Genomic DNA, 23,086 nt, shown 5'->3' with positions numbered 1-23,086 from the left:
GGTTGGCTTGTAAGCGACCATATATGTATACGATAAGCGATAGCACAATGGCCACTTCGTGAAAATCAACGACAGCTCTTTTAGTTTGATTTCGATGGTCGTACGGTGAGGAAGTGTCGCACGCGCGCTTAAAACAGAGTACCAAAGAGTCCGTGTGACACGTGTTCCCGCTAAACATTGAAATCAAACTAAATAAATAATTGATTTTGCTTTCGTGCTTGCTACGCGTTCGTGTTTACTAACGCATTCTCAATTTGGTAACCGTGTAAATGTAGTGGTGCCCACCGCTGTTTATGATAGAGATCCAATTTTATGTATTTGGCCTGTTGCTAACACCGAACCTTTACGAACCTTTTCGAACCTTTTCGAGCCTTTTCGAACCTTTTTTGACAAATATCCGTTACGGTTTTTTTTGATTTAGTCGCCAAGCCCACGATAAAATCTATGCAATGGCTTAAAAATACAAATACGTCCGTACAAAATCTGCACCTCCACCGGTAGCTTGGTGCATGTACTGGAGTTATTCGGGGTTTTTTCCGTGACCAAAGCAAGCCATTTCAATGTAGCATGGCGCAATTTCTCGCGGATCGTTCAAAATTTGTCATACAATGAGTAGCTCCTTGTGGAGAGACTGTCCTTCATTCGGTCCTAGAGACTAGCACTGCCGCGTCTACCGAAGAAATACATATTTATAAAGCGGGCACATATATGTCAGATGAAAAACGCGATGTTTTAGGCTAACCCCTAATACTTGTTGTCAACGCGATTTCTTGAAAACATGTATGGCTCCTTTCTGTTCACAACCAAGAGCGATTCACGCCGCGTTTAAGCGCACCTCCGTTCCTTCAGCATCTATTAGCACCAAAGCTGGTCTGATAGCCAGACAAAATTCTCGTTTGTTGCTAGCGCTAAAAGGCGCCTGAAGTTAGGAGATAAAATCTCACAAGTTCGAAATGCCCGACCACCAACATTTCCGGCACAAACATTCATGTGAAGCAAGATCATAAGATGACTCACGCCGTGTGCACCGTATGTCAACGATAAAGACAATCCACGAAGGCTTTGGGGATTGTTCGGGTTCGTCAGAGCCTCGCTTGTTAAATATGTCAAGCATAAAACGATTCATCAAGAATAATACGAGGAAGAAAACGGAATCAAAATATTGACTCGGAACTTTACCATATTGCAACCAAGCTACAAACACGACTTTATACAGCGAAGAAAGTGGGCACAGTTACTCAAGGAAAGTTTGCTCTCGAAAAGCTGCTCACGACAAAAAGAGCTGAGAATTACTTTACTCGGTTCTCACGTTTGCTGACTGAGAGCAACATTCGACCTGACGATGTCCGCAGCTGCTGACACCACAAGTTTCCAGTGAGCCCGCTAAAACAACTGCAATGATTAGAAATGTCGCACTGCTTCGGGCAAAAAAGGATGCTGCCACGCTGCGTATGGCGACGGAAACGCGTGCTATATTGGAGCGCTAGGAGAAGGAAGAGGTACGCCTTTAGAAGAAAAAACGCGAGTTAGAACATTGTAAGAGCGAGGTGCTTCAGTTAGTAATTCCCAAAAACATAAAATCTGGTGGTTTCAATACCGGGACGGATTCATGCAGAAATGATAATGGCGGTCTGATGACTGATAAAGAGTTTAAAAGTGGATGGATGCTAGATAGCGGGAGAAAAGACGAACCCAATACCCTAATCGGCGATGACAGGAAACACATTCCGGCACCTCACTTTGACGAAGTGGGAATGGCATTACCCCAAAGAGTTAGTAAAGAGCGTACATCAACTTCTTTGCAAAATATGATCAGACGAGCGCATATCGCGAAATTGGGAGAGAGGCGATCGCGCAAACCATTCTAACTAACGCGAAATCAGACTGCTTAATATCGCCTTCCATAAAACGTACTGCGCAAAACACTCTACAAGTCGGGCATCATACCTGTCCTGATGTATGGCTCGAAATAATGGACGGTGTCGTGAGAAGATGAGATGGTTTTTGGAGAGAAAATTTCTCCGCAAGTTTTATGGATATATCCGTAATGCCGACAGCAAGTACCGAAGGAGATAAATTGATGAGCTGTATGAGCTTTACGTAGATATGAAGATAATGCAGCGAATAAAAGCGCAAACACTGCGCTGGCTAGGTTTTGTTATGCGAACGGAACAATATGCAGCACCTTAGAAGCAGAAGAATGGGGAGACATCCACTGAGTGGGGAGACTCGACCTTACTCCCCCAGCGAGTTAGGGGGTCAGAATATACCCGCGGTAGGTATGCCTGTCGTAAGAGGCGACTAAAATACCAGATTCAAGGGGCTGTGTAGTGCGACCCTGCAGGTTGCCAGCGCAATATACAGCTTCTCCAAACCCAATTGTCAACATCACCTATCCGCTGCGAATACTGTTTCACTAACAGACGAGGCTCTGGCGACCCAAAGCTCCTCAAGGAGCTTGGGGGTGGGGAGGGAGGGATGGCCTGAAGGTTTAATGTGGCCATATAAATCGTTCCCGACATGGTCGGGCTAGCACCATAATGGTGCTGTGTAACCGGTCCGGCAAAGGACCATCACATGGATAACACTCCTATATGCCTTCGGGGAGCAACCTTATCGCTACAACAACAACCTTATTTAGTACTCCCAATCGGCATCAGCTAACGCGAAACAGACGTAGCTGGCATAATGTGTTACGAAAGGGCCAAAACCGCATAGGTCAATCGTCAATTTATGTTTAAAGATGAAAGCCCTAAGAACTGGAAATTTTTCGACATTTTCATTGTCTTCGTGAATGTGCTCATTTTATCCTTCAACAATTTTTGCGTTCAAATTTAAATAAATTGAGTTTTGTTTAAAGAAAACTGGTAATGAATTCATTTAAAATGGATATCCTTGCATCCAATCAACGCAACATGCCAATAGACCGTAGGAGGGTCTGCATATCCTTATATACAGTTATAACTGCATTGAGCGCACAACATCTGTTATCATAATTCACACGTCGTATTAATGAAAATTCATCAAAGCACACGACACCTGCTGATATACAAGCCGAAGCTCCAGCTGTCTATAACATTATAAGTCACTTATACACAGGGGCACACGCACACATGTATACACACACACAGATACATACACACTTAGAAACCAACTTTAAGGCCATATGGCATTATAATCACATACATCCTTGCCACATAAATTCATATGTATATGCTTTTATACTAAAACTCATTTACAGCCATCAACACTCAATTGAACTACAACAGCTTCATTTATCATAACCGATATTGCTTGTTGTTGTTATTGCTGTACGACAAATAACAATCATGCATACTGTGATTCACTTTGCTTCATTCTTCAGCTCATGTTGTATGAAGTGTTATAAGCACGTATGTTAGTTAGTTTGTAATGAAACAAAAACAAGTAAATGAAGAATCAACAGTAAGTTGGTAATAGGGATATTCGCATAAGTTTATTATTTTATTACAAAGAAAGTATGAATTTTTGCTTAAGTATGTATGCTTTTATAAACACATATGTTAAGTGTGAGCGTTGATTATTTTTATGATTTTTGCCAGTGAAAAAGGACTTAAGAAAACAAATATTACGTACTTAATGTAATAAGCACAGATTTATAAGTTTTTGTGTTAAACACGTAGGGATTGTGTACTAATGGCCACGGCCACGTACATACTCTTAACAAGTAAGGAAGGCTAATTTCGGGTGTAACCGAACATTACATACTCAGCTGCCAAATTACAGCTTGCAAAACTTTTAAATTACCTTATGTTAAAAGTGGGCGATGCCACGCCCATTGTCCAAAATTTTACTAATCTTCTATTCTGCGTCATAAGGTCAACACACCTACCAAGTTTCATCGCTCTATCCGTCTTTGGTAATGACTTATCGTACTTTTTCGGTTTTTCGAAATTTTCGATATCGAAAAAGTGGGCGTGTTTATAGTCCGGTTTCGTTCATTTATAGCGATCTGAGATGAGTGCCCAGGAACTTGCATACCAAATTTTATTAAGATACCTCAAAATTTACTCAAGTTATCGTGTTTACGGACGGACGGACGGACGGACGGACATGGCTAAATGCATTTCTTTTTTCGCCCAGATCATTTTGATATATAGAAGTCTATATCTATCTCAATTAGTTTATGCCGTTAAGGGGTACCGTTATGCGAACAAAATTAATATGCTCTGTGAGCTCTGCACAGCTGAGTATAAAAATAGCACAGTAATGTTAAGTGTTCGAATTCTTTTGAGGTGTAAACATCTTTGCTAGCAGCATGGGGTGATCGATAATGTAATCGTAATGTAGGTATAAGCGTAATTCTTTGGAAGTGGTATGCTATATGGGGGAATACAGAATGTAAGCGTAAGTGTAATCAGTACATTCTAACATAATGGGGTAACTATGCACGTGGTAAAGTTGATATGCATCGATTACAGAGAAACTTGACCTAACGTATACATCGATTAGGCGGACACCTGCTTTGGCCATAGAGTTTTTCATGTATCCAGGAATGGAAACTTTAACGGTTTAATAGGAAGAAGAAAAAATTTAATGATACCCCATATCAGTACCCAGCGGCTGCGTTAGCTAGCGCATGTTTTTCAAATAGTTGGAGATGCTCCGGCCCATAAGGCAGGGCCAAATTAATAAGTAGCTAGGACATACTATCTAGAAAGACGGCAAATAATGCATATTTTCATAGCGTATCTAAATGCTTTATAGTGGAATCGTGGCAAGTTCTGTGACCGCCCCGGCAATATAGACTAACCTAGACACAGATTTCAATCATTTTGTTCAAACTATTTGCTCAATATCGCATAGGCAGTTACTGTCGAAATAAGGTTGCTTTCCTTTCGCTATTGCTTTGCTAAGAAAACTTGAAGACAAAACGAATTCAACCATTTCGCCGTGCAAAAGTATGTCAAAGCAAAAGAAAATTTTCATTGATTTCGTTTAATTTACATGTTATTGTAAAAGGCGATGTATGGAAAATAATCAAGGCGAATCTATACCAGGTGGTGGCAAAGCGAATTCAACCAATTCGCTGTGCAGAAGAATGTCAAGTCAATAAAAATTTCCATAGGTTTTGTGTGGAAAATAAACAAGAATAAGCAATCAGCTTTTGGGATAACAACACCTGGTAGTGAATTCGCCTTGCAAATAATCCAAAAACAAGCAATCAGCACCTGGTACTGAATTCGCCTTGGAACTTGTTCAGTAATTTTGGTAGATTTATCAATACAAAATGATTTTGTATAAATATAACTAAAATTTGTGAATTAAATTAGATTTAATTCAGCAATTAATTATGGTTTATCTATTTTCCCGTCTGAGGCAACCTAACGGATTTCTAATGTCTCGTAATAAAACGGGAAAAGGGCATTTCATGTAAGGTGATATTAAAGCACGGCCATTAAAATGCAAAAGACCATCCTGATATTATTTGTACAGCTGCCACGATGTTGGCAAGGGTCATTGATAGAATACAGTTTCTGTAACTAAAGCTATTGCTGAGTTCTAGAAGTTTAGAATTCTCCCAAGCTACACTGAAAGGAAAAAGCTGGTAAAATCAATCCAATTATGGGTCAACTCAACCGATATTTCTGTTAATTTCTGTCCAAGTTGTTGTTGTTGGGTTAGCGATAAAGACACCCCCTGAAGGTTTTGAGGAGTGTTATCGATTTTGATGACCCTTTGCCGAAAGTAGGTCCGGTACATTCTAGTAACAGACACCGTCAACGTACAAGCCCGACCATATCTGGAACGATTTAATATGAACACATTGAACCTTCTAAGTCGACAGGGGTCGTCAGAGCCACGACTGCTAAAAAAACACGATTCGCCACGGGTAGGTGAGGTTGACAATTAGGTTGAGAACCTATACATTGCGCTAGCCCTTCAAAATATTGCGCTACACAACTTCTCCAAACATTTTGATATTTTAGTCGCCTCTTACGGCAGGCATACCTGCCGCGAGTATATTCTAAGCCCCTAGCCCGCTGGAACTAATTTTTATCCATCGCAAATAGCTGTTAAATCAACTGCACACAAATTGTTGATTCTGAATTGAGTGTTTCAAGAGTCAAATCAACAAAAAACAAAAAAAATTCACAGCTCTGTTAAAACAAAAAATAAACAGAATTTTTTTATTTATTGAGAAAACTATTTTTTAAGATTTTGCTGTTGCTTTTTAGAGGCTTTTCGGTCAATATGTGAACACAGACGCTGCCATCACACCACGGTGGCCACCTAGCTAAGCTCTGTTAATTAACAATTATGAATGTCGTCTAAGAATACCAATGAAAACTGTTAAAACAACAGATTTCCTGTTGATATGACAGAGATTTCTGTGGCACGATAGCCAAAAGAGCAAATTTGTGAGTGTAAGTTTCTGTTTAAAATTAGCTGATGCATTTGCATAATATTGACAGTTGTTCATTGCTGTTAAAATGGCCAATGAAATCAATTCTTTTAGCGGAAAATATGTTAGACTTATTGCGAATCTGTAATTTTTACAAAATATTGTTAATTTGAGACCAATAGTTTTAATTTTGTTGTAATCTCACTTGAATAACCCATAATGCGATCAATTTTACTGAATGTCTGTTAATTCCGGAAGCTTACCTGATTTGTTGATTTTACTAGCTTCATTCCTTTCGGTGTATCAAATCGAAAGCGATAGCAAGAGCATGCATACACATTCTTCTTTGAATGCCGTATTTACGTTTAACTTTTGCGATTTAATTGAAATGTCTACAATGTATTTGGTAGCTGAGATAAGCAGCAGGAAGCAGACATATCACGCTTGCATCCGTATCCGCTGAAACAAAAAAATATGTATACACACACATGTATCCCAGCAGACATTCGGAGTAAAAAAAGTATCTCGCAGATACCTAAATCGTAGCGCATACAATCGTTATGAAATATGTGTATTTTCCTGCTTACAGTGGTCGTCCAATATGAGCCACATTATATATGAAAGCCTAAATAGAAGTTCGGCGGCCACCGTGGTGTGATGGTAGCGTGCTCCGCCTGCCACACCGTCTGCCCTGGGTTCACACCCCGGGCAAAGCAACATCAAAATTTTAGAAATAAGATTTTTCAATTAGAAGAAAATTTTTCTAAGCGGGGTCGCCCCTCGGCAGTGAAAACTCATCTGCCTTGCAGATGCCGTTCGGAGTCGGCATAAAACATGTAGGTTATTTGGATATTTTAGTGGACCCTTACGACAGACATACCTGATGCGGGTATATTCGAAGCCCCCCTAACCCGCTGGAGTTAATTTTGTCCATCGCAAATAGCTGTTAAATTAACTGCTCACAAATTGTTGATTATGAATTGAATGTTTCAACAGTCAAATCAACAAAAAAAAGTTCAAATATAATCCACAGCTCTGTTAAAAAAAAACTGAATTTTTTTTTTGTTGCAAACAAAGGACAATAAAAACGTAAAAACTATTTGACACAAAACCAATGGTCGCCGCTGGCAACTGGGGAAATTGTTGCGACAAAAAAGTTGCACAAACTTCGTTTAACAATAAAACGAATGCAGCAATTGCACTTTTGTGAAGGAAGTGGGCGTGAATAGTGGAAAAATACCGAAATGACATTTGAGTGTGGGCGTGGGGAATCAACGAATGAGAAAGTCTCAAGTCGAATTAAGTAGCAGCAAAAAAATGCTTGCCATAAAAATAAAATAAAGAAAAAGTTTAAGAAAAAATAAAGAGAACGTCATTAATATACTAAAAGAAAAAAAGAACAAGTAAGGAAGGTTAAGTTCGGGTGTAACCGAACATTACATACTCAGTTGAGAGCTATGGTGAGAACATAAGGGAAAATAACCATGTAGGAAAATGAACCGAGGGAAACCCTGGAATGTGTTTGTATGACATGCGTATCAAATGAAAGGCATTAAAGAGTATTTTATGAGGGAGTGGGCCATAGTTCTATAGGTGGACGCCATTTAGGGATATAGCCATAAAGGTGGACCAGGGTTGACTCTAGAATGCGTTTGTACGATATGGGTATCAAACGAATGGTGTTAATGAGTATTTTAAAAGGGAGTAATCCTTAGTTCCATAGGTGGACGCCGTTTCGAGATATCGCCATAAAGGTGGACCAGGGGTGACCCTAGAATTTGTTTGTACAATATGGGCATCAAACGAATGGTGTTAATGAGTATTTTAAAAGGGAGTAATCCTTAGTTCCATAGGTGGACGCCGTTTCGAGATATCGCCATAAAGGTGGACCAGGGGTGACCCTAGAATATGTTTGTACAATATGGGCATCAAACGAAAGGTGTTAATGAGTATTTTAAAAGGGAGTGGGCCTTAGTTCTATAGGTGGACGCCGTTTTGAAATATCGCCACAAAGGTGGACCAGGGGTGACTCTACAATGTGTTTATACGGTATGGGTATCAAATTAAAGGTATTAATGAGGGTTTTAAAAGGGAGTGGTGGTTGTTGTATACGTGGTAGCATTTTCGAGATATCGCCATAAAGGTGGACCAGGGCTGACCCTAGAATTTGTTTGTACAATATGGGTATCAAAAGAAAGGTGTTAATGAGTATTTTAAAAGGGAGTAATCCTTAGTTCCATAGGTGGACGCCGTTTCGAGATATCGCCATAAAGGTGGAGCAGGGGTGACCCTAGAATTTGTTTGTACAATATGGGTATCAAAAGAAAGGTGTTAATGAGTTTTTTAAAAGGGAGTAATACTTAGTTCCATAGGTGCACGCCGTTTCGAGATATCGCCATAAAGGTGGGCCAGGGGTGACTCTAGAATTCGTTTGTGCAATATGGGTATCAAACGAAAGGAGTTAATGTGTATATTAAAAGGGAGTGGCCATTAGTTCTATAGGTGGACGCCATTTAGAGGTATTGCAATAAAGGTGGACCAGGGGTGACTCTAGACTTTGTTTGTGCGATATGGGTATCAAATGAAAGGTGTTAATGAGTATTTTTAAAAGGGAGTGGGCCTTCGTTCTACAGGTGTTCGCCTTTTCGAGATATCGCCATAAAGGTGGACCAGGGGTGACTTTAGAATATGTTTGTACGATATGGGTATCAAATGAAAGGTGTTAATGAGTATTTTAAAAGGGCGTGGGGCTTAGTTCTATAGGTGGACGCCTTTTCGAGATAACGCCATAAAGGTGGACCAGGGGTGACTCTAGAATGAGTTTGTACGATATGGGTATCAAATTAAGGGCATTAATGAGAGTTTTAAAAGGGAAAGGTGGTAGTTGTATATGTGAAGGCGTTTTCCAGATATCGACCAAAATGTGGACCAGGGTGACCCAGAACATTATCTGTTGGATACCGCTAATTTATTTATATATGTAATACCTGCCAAGATTTTAAGGGTTTTTTATTTCGCCCTGCAGAACTTTTTCATTTTCTTCTACATAATATGGTAGGTGTCACAACCATCTTATAAAGTTTTTTCTAAAGTTATATTTCGCGTCAATAAAACAATCCAATTACCTTACCATGTTTCATCCCTTTTTTCGTATTTGGTATAGAATTATGGCATTTTTTTCATTTTTCGTAATTTTCGATATCGAAAAAGTGGGCGTGCTCATAGTCGGATTTCGTTCATTTTTCACACCAAGATAAAGTGAGTTCAAGTAAGCACGTGAACGAAGTTCATTAAAGATATGTCGATTTTTGCTCAAGTTATCGTGTTAACGGCCATGCGGAAGGACAGACGGACGACTGTGTATAAAAACTGGGCGTGGTATCAACCGATTCCGCCCATTTTCACAGAAAACAGTTAACGTCATAAAATCTATACCCGTACCAAATTTCAAAAGGATTGGTTAATTTTTGTTCGAGTTATGGCGTTAAAAGTATCCTAGACAAATTAAATGAAAAAGGGCGGAGCCACGCCCATTTTGAAATTTTCTTTTATTTTTGTATTTTGTTGCACCACATCATTACTGGAGTTGAATGTTGACATAATTTACTTATATACTGTAAAGATATTAAATTTTTTGTTAAAATTTTACTTTAAAAAAAAAATTTTTTTTAAAAGTGGGCGTGGTCCTTCTCCGATTTTGCTAGTTTTTATTAAGCGTACATATAGTAATAGGAGTAACGTTCCTGCCAAATTTCATCATGATATCTTCAACGACTGCCACATTACAGCTTGCAAAATTTTTAAATTACCTTCTTTTAAAAGTGGGCGGTGCCACGCCCATTGTCCAAAATTTTACTAATTTTCTATTCTGCGTCATAAGTTCAACTCATCTACCAAGTTTCGTCGCTTTATCTGTCTTTTGTAATGAATTATCGCACTTTTTCGGTTTTTCGAAATTTTCGATATCGAAAAAGTGGGCGTGGTTATAGTCCGATATCGTTCATTTTAAATAGCGACCTGAGATGAGTGCTCAGGAACCTACATACCAAATTTCATCAAGATACCTCAAAATTTACTCAAGTTATCGTGTTAACGGACGGACGGACGGACGGACGGACATGGCTCAATCAAATTTTTTTTCGATCCTGATTATTTTGATATATGGAAGTCTATATCTATCTCAATTCCTTTATATATGTACAACCAACCGTTATCCAATCAAACTTAATATACTCTGTGAGCTCTGCTCAACTGAGTATAAAAATCAAAGCTGAATAAAAGAAGAAAAAAATAACAAAACGCATACAGAAGCTATGCGCAGCTGTTTGTATGTGTGTCAAATTGCACAAATTATGCTTAAGTGAGCTATAACAAAATGTATATATGTATGCATGTGGCAACTGTATTTTTAAATGAAGGGATCATGTCTCCAATCGCTGTAATTTATGTTCCACTTGACCTACTTTTGGCGTTACACTTAACACAGTGAAAGCGTCGGGCCAAATACATAAAGAAGTCAAAGAGAATTAAGTTTTGTGGTTAATCAGTAGAAATGATATAACCCTAAGCTGTTAAAACTTTAACTATGCGATAAAAGCGAACAGCTCACTTATAATTGTGCTTAATATGCTGGAACATACGACGCTATCCTTGCGCGCAGAGAAGTGCGGTTGCAGTCTGGTAATTACTTAATTTTTTTGTTAATTAACGATATTTGGTTGGAAAAAAAAACTTCAGCTGAAATGTACAGTCACATCCACATGTTGGCTGATCCAGTGATTTTTGAAGAACAACGTGATTTGTGATAGCGACCTCTCCATCACAGTGGTTTTTAACCGCGATTTTGATTTAGTTCACTACTTGATATTTAAAGTAATAATAATTTATTTTAATAGGCAGTTCGGCTATTTTTGCAACATGTTTCTTTAAGATTTCCAAATGTTCATAGTACTTAAGCTGTTATGCCACTATACTCGTAGTAGCTAATTTTTTTTCATATCATAACTTTACTTTGAATATCAATAAAACCAATCAAATAAAGCATATTTACTTGTTTCTAGCGTTAAGATTTCCAGGCCATCGCAATACCCTGAGCCCTATTAACGATTTGCATATATAAAACTCTCGCCAAAAAGACTATGAAATATGTATTTGGCTGTTACAGATTGCAGCCATTGATCGACTTGAATATCGACTGTTAACGAGGACATTGGCATAGTCGGCTCTGTATCATTTTCTGGAACACCTAGTGTTATTCACTCGCAGTTTAACTAACTCGCTTATTGCTTCATAGCATCGAATTTCTCCCATGACGAGAGCTATGAATGAGTCTGTGACTGAAGGCGTGCTTAGGAATGGGAATCAGATGCTGTCACAGTCAGTCAGTCCATGCTGTCGCTGCTATTTACTGTGATCTTTCAGTACCTGTCGCAAAACCACAGGTACATGGATATAAGCCAGCACTGTGTACCATTTCCAACCGAAGTTTTGTAACAAATATATTCAATGATTGAGTGGAAATATTTTCTTTTATTAATTACACCTAAAGAATCCGATATGAAATTTTGCAATCAATTAATATACTGTGGCGCATGTAATCGAGTATGGCACGTTGCTTGGCAATTTCAACTCCCACCACCAGCCAACCAAACAGAGACAATGAAGTACATTGAGAGGAATGAGTAATAAACAGAGAACACAAATAACAATTTCCACAACCGACATTTCCAGTTAAAATATTTATTGAGTGACCACTCTTCAAATAACTCTTAAATGCCGGTGCTGCTGGTTTCGGTTTCTGACAGAGTGCAACCGTTTTGCATGCAAAAAAGAGGAATTGGTACGTGAACGAGAACAACCGATTACCGAAGCAATATGAATCACGGTCGATTGAGATGCACATATGAAAAAAGCAAAGGAAAAGAACAGAGGAAATAAAAGATAGAAAAAGGCCTTTGAGAAACCAAACACGAAATTAAACGGCTTGATATCGATTTATTAACGATTTGTTATTGTTGACAACCGTTGTCGATGATTTATCGTTTTGTTAACCATTTTTCGTCGTATTGTTATCGGAGCGTTGTCGACGGGCTGTAAATTTGTTATCTATAACAAACGTTATCGAAAAGTTGACGGTTTGTGCTCGACAAAATATCGACTTGTTATCGCTCCAGCTCTAGTCAGTATACAAGCGTATTTTTATCGATTCCAAAAAAAATGTTTGATAAAAAACCTATAACTTTTCGATAATAAATTCATTGCTCATCGAAGACGTTTCTCTGCTTTCTCGATAAAAAAAATCGATATATATTCGTTGATAAGCCTATAACGCTTCCATAACAATATTTATCGATATATATATCTATATATATAAAAATGAATTGCTGTTCGTTTGTCTCGCTAAAACTCGAGAACGGCTGAACGGATTTATCTTATCTTGGTCTTGAATTATTCGTGGAGGTCTAGGGAAGGTTTAACAGGTGAGAAAAATTCGAATACTTGCCGGGAAAATACTCAAAACAGCATATTTCCTCGAGATATAGGCCAAAACGTGGACCCGGGTACCCCTAGAGTGTGTTTATAGAATATGGATATCATATGAAAGCTGTTGATGAGTGCCTTAGTAGAGGGTAATTTTCATACCCCTGGGTGACTAGGGTCTCGAGATATAGGCCAAAACGTGGACCCGGGTACCCCTAGGGTGTGTTTATAGAATATGGATATCAAATAAAAGCTGTTGATGAGTGCTTTAGTAGAGGGTAATTTTCATACCCCTGGGTGACTAGGGTCTCGAGATATAGGCCAAAACGTGGACCCGGGTACCAATAGGGTGTGTTTATAGAATATGGATATCAAATAAAAGCTGTTGGTGAGTGCTTTAGTAGAGGGTAATTTTCATACCCCTAGGTGACTAGGGTCCCGAGATATAGGCCAAAACGTGGACCCGGGTACCCCTAGAATATGCATATCAAATGAAAGCTCTTGATGAGTGCTTTAGTAGAGGGTAATTTTCATACCCCTGGGTGACTCGGGTCTCGAGATATAGGCCAAAACGTGGACCTGGGTACCCCTAGAATGTGTGTATAGAATATGGCTATCAGATGAAAGCTATTGACGAGTGCTTTAGTAGGGGGTAATTTTCATACCCTTGGGTGACTAGAGTCTTGAGATATAGGCCAAAAAGTGGACCCGGGTACCCCTAGAATCTGTTTATAGAATATTGATATCAGATTAAAGCTGTTAATAAGTGCTTTAGTAGAGGGTAATTCTCATACCCCTGGGTAACTAGGGTCTCGAGATATAGGCCAAAACGTGGACCTCGGTACCCATAGAATGTGTTTATAGAATGTGGATATCAAATGAAAGCTGTTGATGAGTGCTTTATTAGAGGGTAATTTTCATATCCCTGGGTGACTAGGGTCTCGAGATATAGGCCAAAAAGTGGACCCGGGTACCCCTAGAATCTGTTTATAGAATATTGATATCAGATTAAAGCTGTTGATGAGTGCTTTAGTAGAGGGTAATTTTCATACCCTTGGGTGACTAGGGTCTCGAGCTATATGCCAAAAAGTGGACCCGGGTACACCTAGAATGTGTTTATAGAATACTGATATCGAATGAAAGATGTTGATGAGAGCTTTAGTAGAGGGTAATTTTCATACCCCTGGGTGACTAGGGTCTCGAGATATAGGCGAAAACGAGGACCCGGGTACCCCTAAAATGTGTTTATAAAATGTGGATATCAAATGTAAGCTGTTGATGAGTGCTTTATTAGAGGGTAATTTTCATACCCCTGGGTGACTATGGTCTCGGGATATAGGCCAAAATGTGGTCAGACGGAAAAAGCTTATTAAAATGTTTGCAGATTGGCCAAATTTAGGGCAGGACAACGTCTGCAGGGTCTTCTAGTATATAATAAAAACCCACCAAATGACGATAACAATCCTATAATATAGCTAAGCACACAGCTAGCGGCACTAAACTACATGATTAAGTATTCTTTGCATACATTCTTATGGGTCAATTTACGCGTAACGGCAGCAGCACTACGCAATGAGCACATATAGGCACAAAACGGTCTGATAATTTCTCGTATGCATAAATAAAATTTTTCCGGAATGATTCCAAGATGATTGCCTAATGATATGAAAAAAGAACAGCAATTATCCCAAAATAGTCCCGAAATTAGCCCGAAATAGTCGTGCAAAAAACCCTAACTGTTACCTCACACATTCCCAAAATGATCCCAAACAATTCTGATGTGATCTCTATATAGTCCCAAAATTATCCCACCATTAAATTAGGTTACGAGGGCGTGCGTGGGTATTACCCACACTTCCACTTGGAGAAATGTTTGTCCATTGTGAGTGCCCTCAGTAAGTGCAGGGTGGATGCACATTCGTTTAACCCCATTAACTCCTAGTGGTCCTTAAGGAACCACTTGCTTTCCCTGATGAACCCAAGAAGAAGCGAGACGTCCACCTTCCCAACAACTGCCGGGCTGTCGAAGAACCGTGAGCCCAGAAATCTGAGCCTTCTTCTTTCAAGCGCCGGACATCGGCAGAGAAAGTGGTAGATCGACTCCTATTCCTCCTCATCCTGACAGCTTCTGCAGAGAGAGCTTGTTGGTATTCGCCACCGTCGGAGCATTGGTGCGATAGCACAATAACCTGTGATGACACCCGTAAGTACCCTCACCGCAGATTTGTTCAGTTTGAGAAGGGAGCTGGTGCCTTTCCTATCCAAGAATTGCCATGAGGTTCTTGAGACTTCGCAGTCAACCCTTTTGGCAAGTCCGTTGCCCTGTTCTCATATTCCTCGATTCTCCCCAGGAGAAGCATATCCTAGCATTACTACTAAAAGTTTCGAAATGATCCTGAAAACAGCCCAGACATGATTGCGGAGCAAAGTCCCCCAGTTAGCGTTACGAAAAAGCAACTGGCCATAACCGATTGAACGATTAATCGCGAATTAAATAAGTAAGTAAGTGAATTTACACTGCTATTGTTCGGTTAGGTTAAGGTAAAAGGTAGTTGAAGGTAGGTGAAATGGCTGCGACCCTGGTCTGGTCTAAAAAATAATTTTCTGAGCCCAACACTTAGACCACTGACGAGTCTTAACAGACTGTAACCCGTACTTTAGCAACTACCGAGAATTATATGACTTCGCAGAGTCAATGAATCTTACTATCGTCCTAATTTCGAGCTACTTCGACAGGATCATTGGAACGTTTGGCCGAGAACAGCCAAATGGCATCTACAGCAGGTACTACACGCATCAATGCATCTGCAGCTGCCTCAGCAATCATAGGATTGGATATCCATCCAAAGGGCGTAAGTACGTATTAAACAGTGCCCAGTGAGGAACATTACCAGCGACGATTTACCCGAGTTAATCAGGATAAAAAGAATGTAAGTGCATCCTGTAGCATAGAAAACTCAAAGCAATCTTGATGGTTCGCACGTAGCAAACGCTCACCATATCAAATTCTTCTCTGGTAGGATGTAGGCTCTGCAACCCGTCCTGGCTAGTTAATCAACTCTATAGTTGCCTGCAATATCCTTGGGAGAAGATACCCATATAAGACGAATACTGAAGTGTAGGGGACTTCTAGAGTACCAACATTACTGCTGAAACTCTCAACGTTCATTAACGCATATATGCCGCGTTCATTGCCAAAATTGCAATATCATATCGCAACAAGCTCATTAAAATTTTTCCATGTAATGAAGAAGGCTCCGGGCATAAATGCTATTTAATTAATTCAGCAAATGATTTTCAACTGAATTTCACTTTGTGTGGTAAATAATTTGCTAAAACAACATTTTTTTTTAATGAATTTGTTTCAATAATCCTTTGCTAGTTTACCTAGTTCACCTTGAAGATACCGATAATTATCGATTTCATCATAAATACTTGGCTAATTTTGGCCGTACAGTAGCAAGTTAGCCATGATGAAATCATTATCCACCTGTCTTTCTCAACTCAGTAAATATCTTCTGGACCGGGGGATGAGAGCTTTCATCCATTCGCATTACATGAGCTAGCCAGGGAAGCTTTTAGGCTTCTATTCGGTGCACTATGTTCACCTGTATATAGCTCGTCACTGGAGGAACTATCAATATTTCGAAATACTTTTACTAGACTCCAGTTGGAAGGTAGCAATATGGTCATGCGGATAACCTGCGTTGTATGCAGATAGAATACTTAGAGAGAAACGCGGCAACGAGGTAGCGGCTATGAATCACGGTCACGAGTGGGGATCACAATGAACTCTACCGAGAGCGCTGCTCGATGTAGCGATACTGAATATAAGCTCCAGTAACGGCTTCGGGTCCATAATCGATAACGCTTGTTAAATCCAACGTAATGGTTGTTGTAGCGATAAAGACATTTACCGGTGGTTTTGGGGAGTGTTATCGACGTTGACAGCCCTTTGCCGGATATAGATTCAGTACATTCCGGTAAGCACCATTGAACTTCCTAGGTCATCCCGTTCCCCACCCCGTAGTTCCATGGGGAACTTGGGATTCATAGAGCTTCGCCTTTTAAAAATGTGTACGATACATTCATATTTATAGAAGGATTTGCCTCGCGTAGGTGAGGTTCACATTTGGGTTGCGCAAAGCTCCAATCTGTACAGACTGCGCGAGTGAAGGATCATGTTACACCCAAAGTGGCCATTTAACAATTATTGTTGATATCAAACTAGAAGACGGAGGACGGATTACCCAGAAATCTGTGTCATAGAGCGGAGATGGAAATCTTAATACTTTCGGTCCCAATACATTCAAAGTAATGATGCCAGAATGTGTACACAGGTAGCACGGACGACATGACTATTAGAGTTATTGCCGATATTACGGCACCCTCCGACGATTCCATGCCTAGAGAGTCGAAGAGCAAACAACACAACGCTACGTGTTGGTGGAACGAGAGCATACAATACTTGTGGAAATAATGCATCAAAAGCCAACGACGCTTCCAAAGATCAAGTGAAGGCTAACTGTCTAGTGTGCAGAGCTATAAACCTAGCTGTATGTAGTGAGTGAGAAATGTGATGCGTGGAGAGTTTAGATATCAGCCCCCTCTTTCGTGAGCAATCTCTCGACGGAAAATTTTCCTTCTGTCATTGCGTCCACGCTCCTCGCTGCACAGAGGCATGCGTGACAGTATTTGGCGCTTGAAGACTAAGACCATTCCGGCCGACGTTAGCAACGCAAAAGATTTGGTTTCATAGGAGCAGAAACACAACGAAAAGCTTGTTACAATCAGACTCCCCGAAGAAGACATGACAGCGCGGAAACGCGTAATAAGGAAAAGCTAAATTTTACTTTGGCTTTTCTTTTATCAGCCTTAAAGCTGCAACCCAGCCACATTCTTTGTAGAAATTTTAGCGCGATAATGCCACATTTTCGCTCAAAACTGGCCTTGATGACACTAAATTTAAATTGTGTATATTTAATATGCGAAAACCACTATGAAATTGCGTGGTAAATAATTTGCTTAAGGCAATTTTGAGTAAATATTTAATAAAATTTTTCAGAAGAGTAATATTTTTTTAATAGAAATCAGCGTATGCAACCTTTAGCTGCGCTTAGAGCAATTGATCTGTTGCAATGTATGCCGACAGTAATCAAATTTCACTTTAAAATGTGTTGTGAAAAAAAAATTACCAAATATAAATATATACCATTATTAAAGCAAATTTTTTCGAATTTTTTAAATTTAAAGTTCGCTGTTTGTACTTACATAGCCAATTCATGCGTTCGGTATATTCCACTTTGCGTTTCAAATCTTTGATTAGCGCACGAAAATCCTCATCGTTGAAATGGCATTGTATGATTGTATTATTCAATTGCACGATATTATATTCATTATTGCCATTACTGCTGCCCGTACCGCCTGCGGTGGGTTGTTGTGATTGTTGTTGTTGTTGCGCTGACTGCTGTGTTGGTGATGGCGTCAATGCTGGAGACGCCACTATGCTATTACCATTACTGGTCACCAAATCCGCATTCAAACTAAATTTGCGCGTCGCATCACCACTAACACCTCCATAAAGCGCCGCTGGCGCGCCTTCAACATTACTACACGACTTACTCAATATGATCGTTGAACGATTGGCTATAGTATTGGCGGCCAACAAATGTTCAGCCGCGCCACCGCAACTACCGCGATGATAAGGAAATTTGCTGCCAGCATTTGCCGTAAGCGCTGCAAAGTTATTATTTTTCAATGTTACTTGCAATTGATTGCTGAGCAAGTGTTGTTGTAGCAATTGCTGGCTGCTAGGATGCGTTGAACAGTCGCTAGCGCGCCGCCTGCGATCCATGCAACTGCTAACGCTGAACGGTTGCAGAAAAGCATTGCTATAGCTGCGCTGCTGATGTGGCAATGATGGTTGTGTTTTCGTTTTTGTTTGACTAGATGCGTTTGTAGGCGTTTTGATTGTTGTCGTAGCTGTTGACATGCTCTGTTGTGCTGGCGCGCTGTCTATGTCACCCTCGTTACTGTTATTAAATAAATTGTTGGCATTTCGTAAATTTGTTTGTTGCTCTATATCGGCGGCTCTTTGTAATAGCTGTTGTGCAATAGCGCTGCTGCTGCTGTCGGCCGTTCCCACAGCGCCACAGCTCATAATGATTAATTGTTGCGCTGGTGGCTGTTGCGTTGATGGCTGTTTGTTATTGTGGCTTGCAGCAATTTTTCCGTTGCCGCACTCACTGCCGCGTCGACTTTGCTGCGGCACTCGGCGGCGTATAACGGTTATGCGGTGCTGGCGTTGCTCATAAAACTGTACCAGCAGCTCTTCGAGCACTGCAATTGAGCACGTAGCGGTGGTGTTGTTGTCGGTGGTAGCAGGCACTGGTGTTGCCGTTACTATTACGGATGATTTACGGCGCACCGTGTTGGTTGTGTATGTTGCGGACGTCTCTTCCTCGTCGTCGTCGTCGTCGTCAAATGAGCTCAAAGTTGCTTCTTCCTCGGCTTTAGGTGCGCGCGTTTTTACTGACTTCGTTGGCCTAACGTGTTCTCTCACACTGTCGTCTTCGTTGTCGCCTGCTATAGCAGTCTCGCTATTATCTTCTTCTTCTTGTGCGTCTGCGCGCAACAAACCGTAATTACTGCTGGCCAACGAGCTATCGGGCGTTAAACTACTTTGACTAGTAAGCGGTGTCACCGTCCTTGAAATTGCTGTAATCGCTGCTGCTTCCGTTGTCGTTGTTAGCGCCGCTAATGTGACCGCGACGCCAAACCCTAACACTTTATCTTTCTTACGATACCCTGACCCTGCCGCCGCAAGTTTACGATCACTTTCGGGTATTGAATGTCGCAAGATTATATCATGCAATTGCTTGCTCTGCTTTGCTGGACTATACGGATTTGCCAATTTAAAATCACCATAAATTTTCGCTAATAAACGTACGCGCGACGCAATATAACCGATTTTACGTAGCACGCGCACATCAGCGCTAACACTAGCGCGTTGCTTATGTCTGCGATGTCGACTGCTGCTGTTGCCGCTTGCACCACTCGTGCCACTAATAGCGCTACCACGCCGACTTTCCGCGTCGCTGGCAGTCGCAGATGTGCGCTCACTGCGCGCTTGTTGACGCCTTAAAGTGGTGCGTCGCTTCGGTATGCTGCGAAAGGCGTGTGCTGGAAAGGCGGGACGCGAACGAAATGTATATACCTCGCTATTTTCGCTGCTACTGCTGCTGCTGCCACTGCGTGATATGCTAGTAGCTGATGAAGATGTCGTTGAAACTGAACAATCCGAAGCACAGCTGAGTTGATAATACTCTGCCTCCAAATGTTCGGCCGCGAGACTGAGTGTAATGGGCGTATTGCTGCTGTTGCTTAAGCGTGGAACGCTAGTTGCATTAACTGCCGCTGGCGATGGGTCGGAGGTTGTGCTCACTGTTGTTGTATGCGGCACTGTTTCGCTAAGTTTACGCGCTGTTGTATTACATGGCGCATTTGGCGCGGCTACGCGTTCAGTCCGATTTATGTGCGTGTTCGCTGTTGGCTCGGTTGCTGCTATTTCAGTAGCTGTAGTCGTTCTTTCTACATTTGCTGTTGCTGCAGCTTGTGTTGTTGTTGTTGGTGCTGGTTTTGGCGTTGTTGGCTGCGGACTGCTGCGGCAGCTGCTGTCCTTGTACATTTATAAGCCAAAGATCCGCCACAAGTTGCAACACAATTGCACAATTCTAAATGAATAATTTCCAGTGCGCTTCGGCAATGTTATATAAATAAAGTGGCAGTGACTTGGTGAAGTGCAGGGGAAGTGTGCAGAGACCAGGAAGAGACGATGAACTTGTGCGTACGGATAGGAAGATCGTGCGATTGTTACGGCAACTGATGAGCACACGTTCGCGTTTTGGAAGGGTCGATGCGCGTGTTTGCGGTTTTGTTACACATTCCACTTATTTGGGTTTTATTCTGAGAATCAGTATGCGACTTTTGTAATAATTTTTTTTTTTTATTAATATTTTATTAACATTTCCTCTAAATTAAATTTTTACAATTAATTTTTCAGGAAACTTCAAATTTTTTTAAATAACTTTCTAACATGAACCATGATTTTCTAAATTTTTTTTTCTTAATTTTATTTTTTAATTTTTTTTTTCAATTTGTGTTTTAGAAAGCTAAAAAAATCTCTCCATGACTTAGACTTTTCAAAAAATATTTTTTTCCAAAATTTCTTCTACGTTTCTCGCTTGTTTTCTTCGCAAAATTTTTCAAATTTCACATTTCTTGCATTCACAAATCAGCACCACTGCTTGACAATACTTTCTTGTAGTAATTTATATTTTTTTCTAATTATTTTTCATTTCACTATTTTTTTTTGGATTTTTCTAATCCTCTGTCGCACCACACACGCACCCACAAACAGAACACTTCACGCCTCTCCTTAGCCGCGCATTTGTGCAATTATCCTTTCGCTTGCCTTGTCCGTTAACTCATTACGTTTGTGCGCTTAAGTATATAAGACAAAACCAACAACATACCTTCACAGCTGTGGCATTAACTGTATTTTTCCACTATGTCAACTATATACAAATAAGTTTGTCTGTGTGTTTGTGTGAAATATATGCAAATGGTTTTAGTACATTTCCATTTAAATTTCGAAATTCATACACTCACTTTCCCGACTTGGTTGCGTTTTGAATTAACAATTTCATATCTTGGTTAGCTACTGTTTTTTCTTAATTCTTCTCCTCTTTCGTTCGTCTTTCTTTAGCGCAGCACTCAATGGAAATTTTTCACTTTTTGTTTTTATAATTTTTTTGTAGTTTTTTCCCTTACTCCCCTTTTTGTGCGCCCTTTACATGCTGCCACAATTTTATTGTAATTTTTACACTACTACTCCACTACACACATAAATGCAAGCACGAACACATTAACACATGGCTACACATAAGGGCTGTTTGTTCTTTTTATTTTATTTCATATTCTTGCCGTTGGCACCACTTGCGATTATGCGCGCTCGACTTCCGTTTTAGACGCGTTGTATTTTTTATGTTAATGCAAGTCTCGTCCGCGCCATTCTACCATTTATAAGCGCTACCGCAGAGAGGTCAGTGCTCAGCAGCAGTTTGCGCGTAGTACATATTTCAACCATCAAACACTTTCCATGTCCTTCGCATTTTGTTGGTGTGGTGCGCGGCGCGTCGTCTGCAAGAGAATAAAAGAAAAAAATATATATTGAATGAATAATCATTTTAAAATTCATTATTCACTCTCACTCTCTCTCCTCCTCTCTCACTCTTACACTACTTATAACGCTACACCAGCTCTTGGAAACCTATTTTTCCTTTTTACATTTTGATGCGCATAAAAACTGCATAAAATTATGTAAATTTTTGTTAAGCGATACTCTTGTATTTGATCTTTGATGACTTATTTGCATAAGTATGCATATATCTGATGTGCTCAAATCGCTTGACAGCTCACATTTCAAGTGAGACCATCAAATTGTTACAAAAGGGGAGGACATGTGCACAGTAACCACTAAAGATATGGCGCTGCGTTTGAGAGAAAAGAGGCGAAGAATTTTAAAACCGGTGTGTTGTTGTATGTGGAAAGGATTGTCCATCATCCACCTTTCAAAATGTTTTAGCAGATAATTCAATTGCACCGTCTTCAGTCGACTAGAAATAACAATAAATCGTACCAACATCACTCAAAGCTCCACCGTGTTTGAGATTCATCAACTGAGTTTAGCGTTGTACCATCTTCAGGGTCAGAAAGCCAGAAGTATCCCGAGGATGGCCAAACGCAAGAAAGCTTTGTACATAAAAAAAATTTTAAAAACTATGGCGGGAACTAATTCCAATGCAAATTTTCGCCCTGTTGAAGATCCAACCAACCGGTTCCAATATATTCCCCTATCTCAAATTTCATGTTGTGCAAGAAACATTTCTTAGAATTTAACGCAACACTCATTCGGATACTGAATTTCTATACCCTACCTTGACTGCTATGTCCACGGAGTATGCGAGGTAGTCATTTATAAAAACTAACAGTAACTTTGGGAGCTTATAGATGTCAGATATCGCCGGGTTTGGGATGAGTTTTCAATTTGGTTTAGCCCTACTGCTTCCAGAAGTACTTTTGTGATCTCCCTCAAAATACTCGTAATAAAAATGATTTTAATCTGCCGGCTTATAAAACTGAAGCAGACAAATGTAATCT

General features: G+C 40.2%; 1 protein-coding gene across 1 annotated transcript in view; it reads right to left on the bottom strand.

Moving 5' to 3' along the window:
* The window catches only part of Pde9 (phosphodiesterase 9), a 341,755-nt gene that overhangs the window by 208,999 nt on the left and 109,670 nt on the right, over positions 1-23,086 (bottom strand). The window contains exon 5 of the mRNA XM_067780228.1: positions 18,137-22,066. Coding sequence (XP_067636329.1) covers positions 18,137-20,552 — 2,416 coding nt within the window. The 5' untranslated portion in view covers positions 20,553-22,066. The remainder of the gene's footprint in view (positions 1-18,136; positions 22,067-23,086) is intronic.

The sequence above is a fragment of the Eurosta solidaginis genome, chromosome 4 (assembly GCF_040869045.1).
Source record: "Eurosta solidaginis isolate ZX-2024a chromosome 4, ASM4086904v1, whole genome shotgun sequence".
NCBI lineage: Eukaryota > Metazoa > Arthropoda > Insecta > Diptera > Tephritidae > Eurosta > Eurosta solidaginis.
The sequence above is the reverse complement of the archived record's forward strand: the minus strand, read 5'-3'. Positions and strand labels throughout refer to the sequence as shown.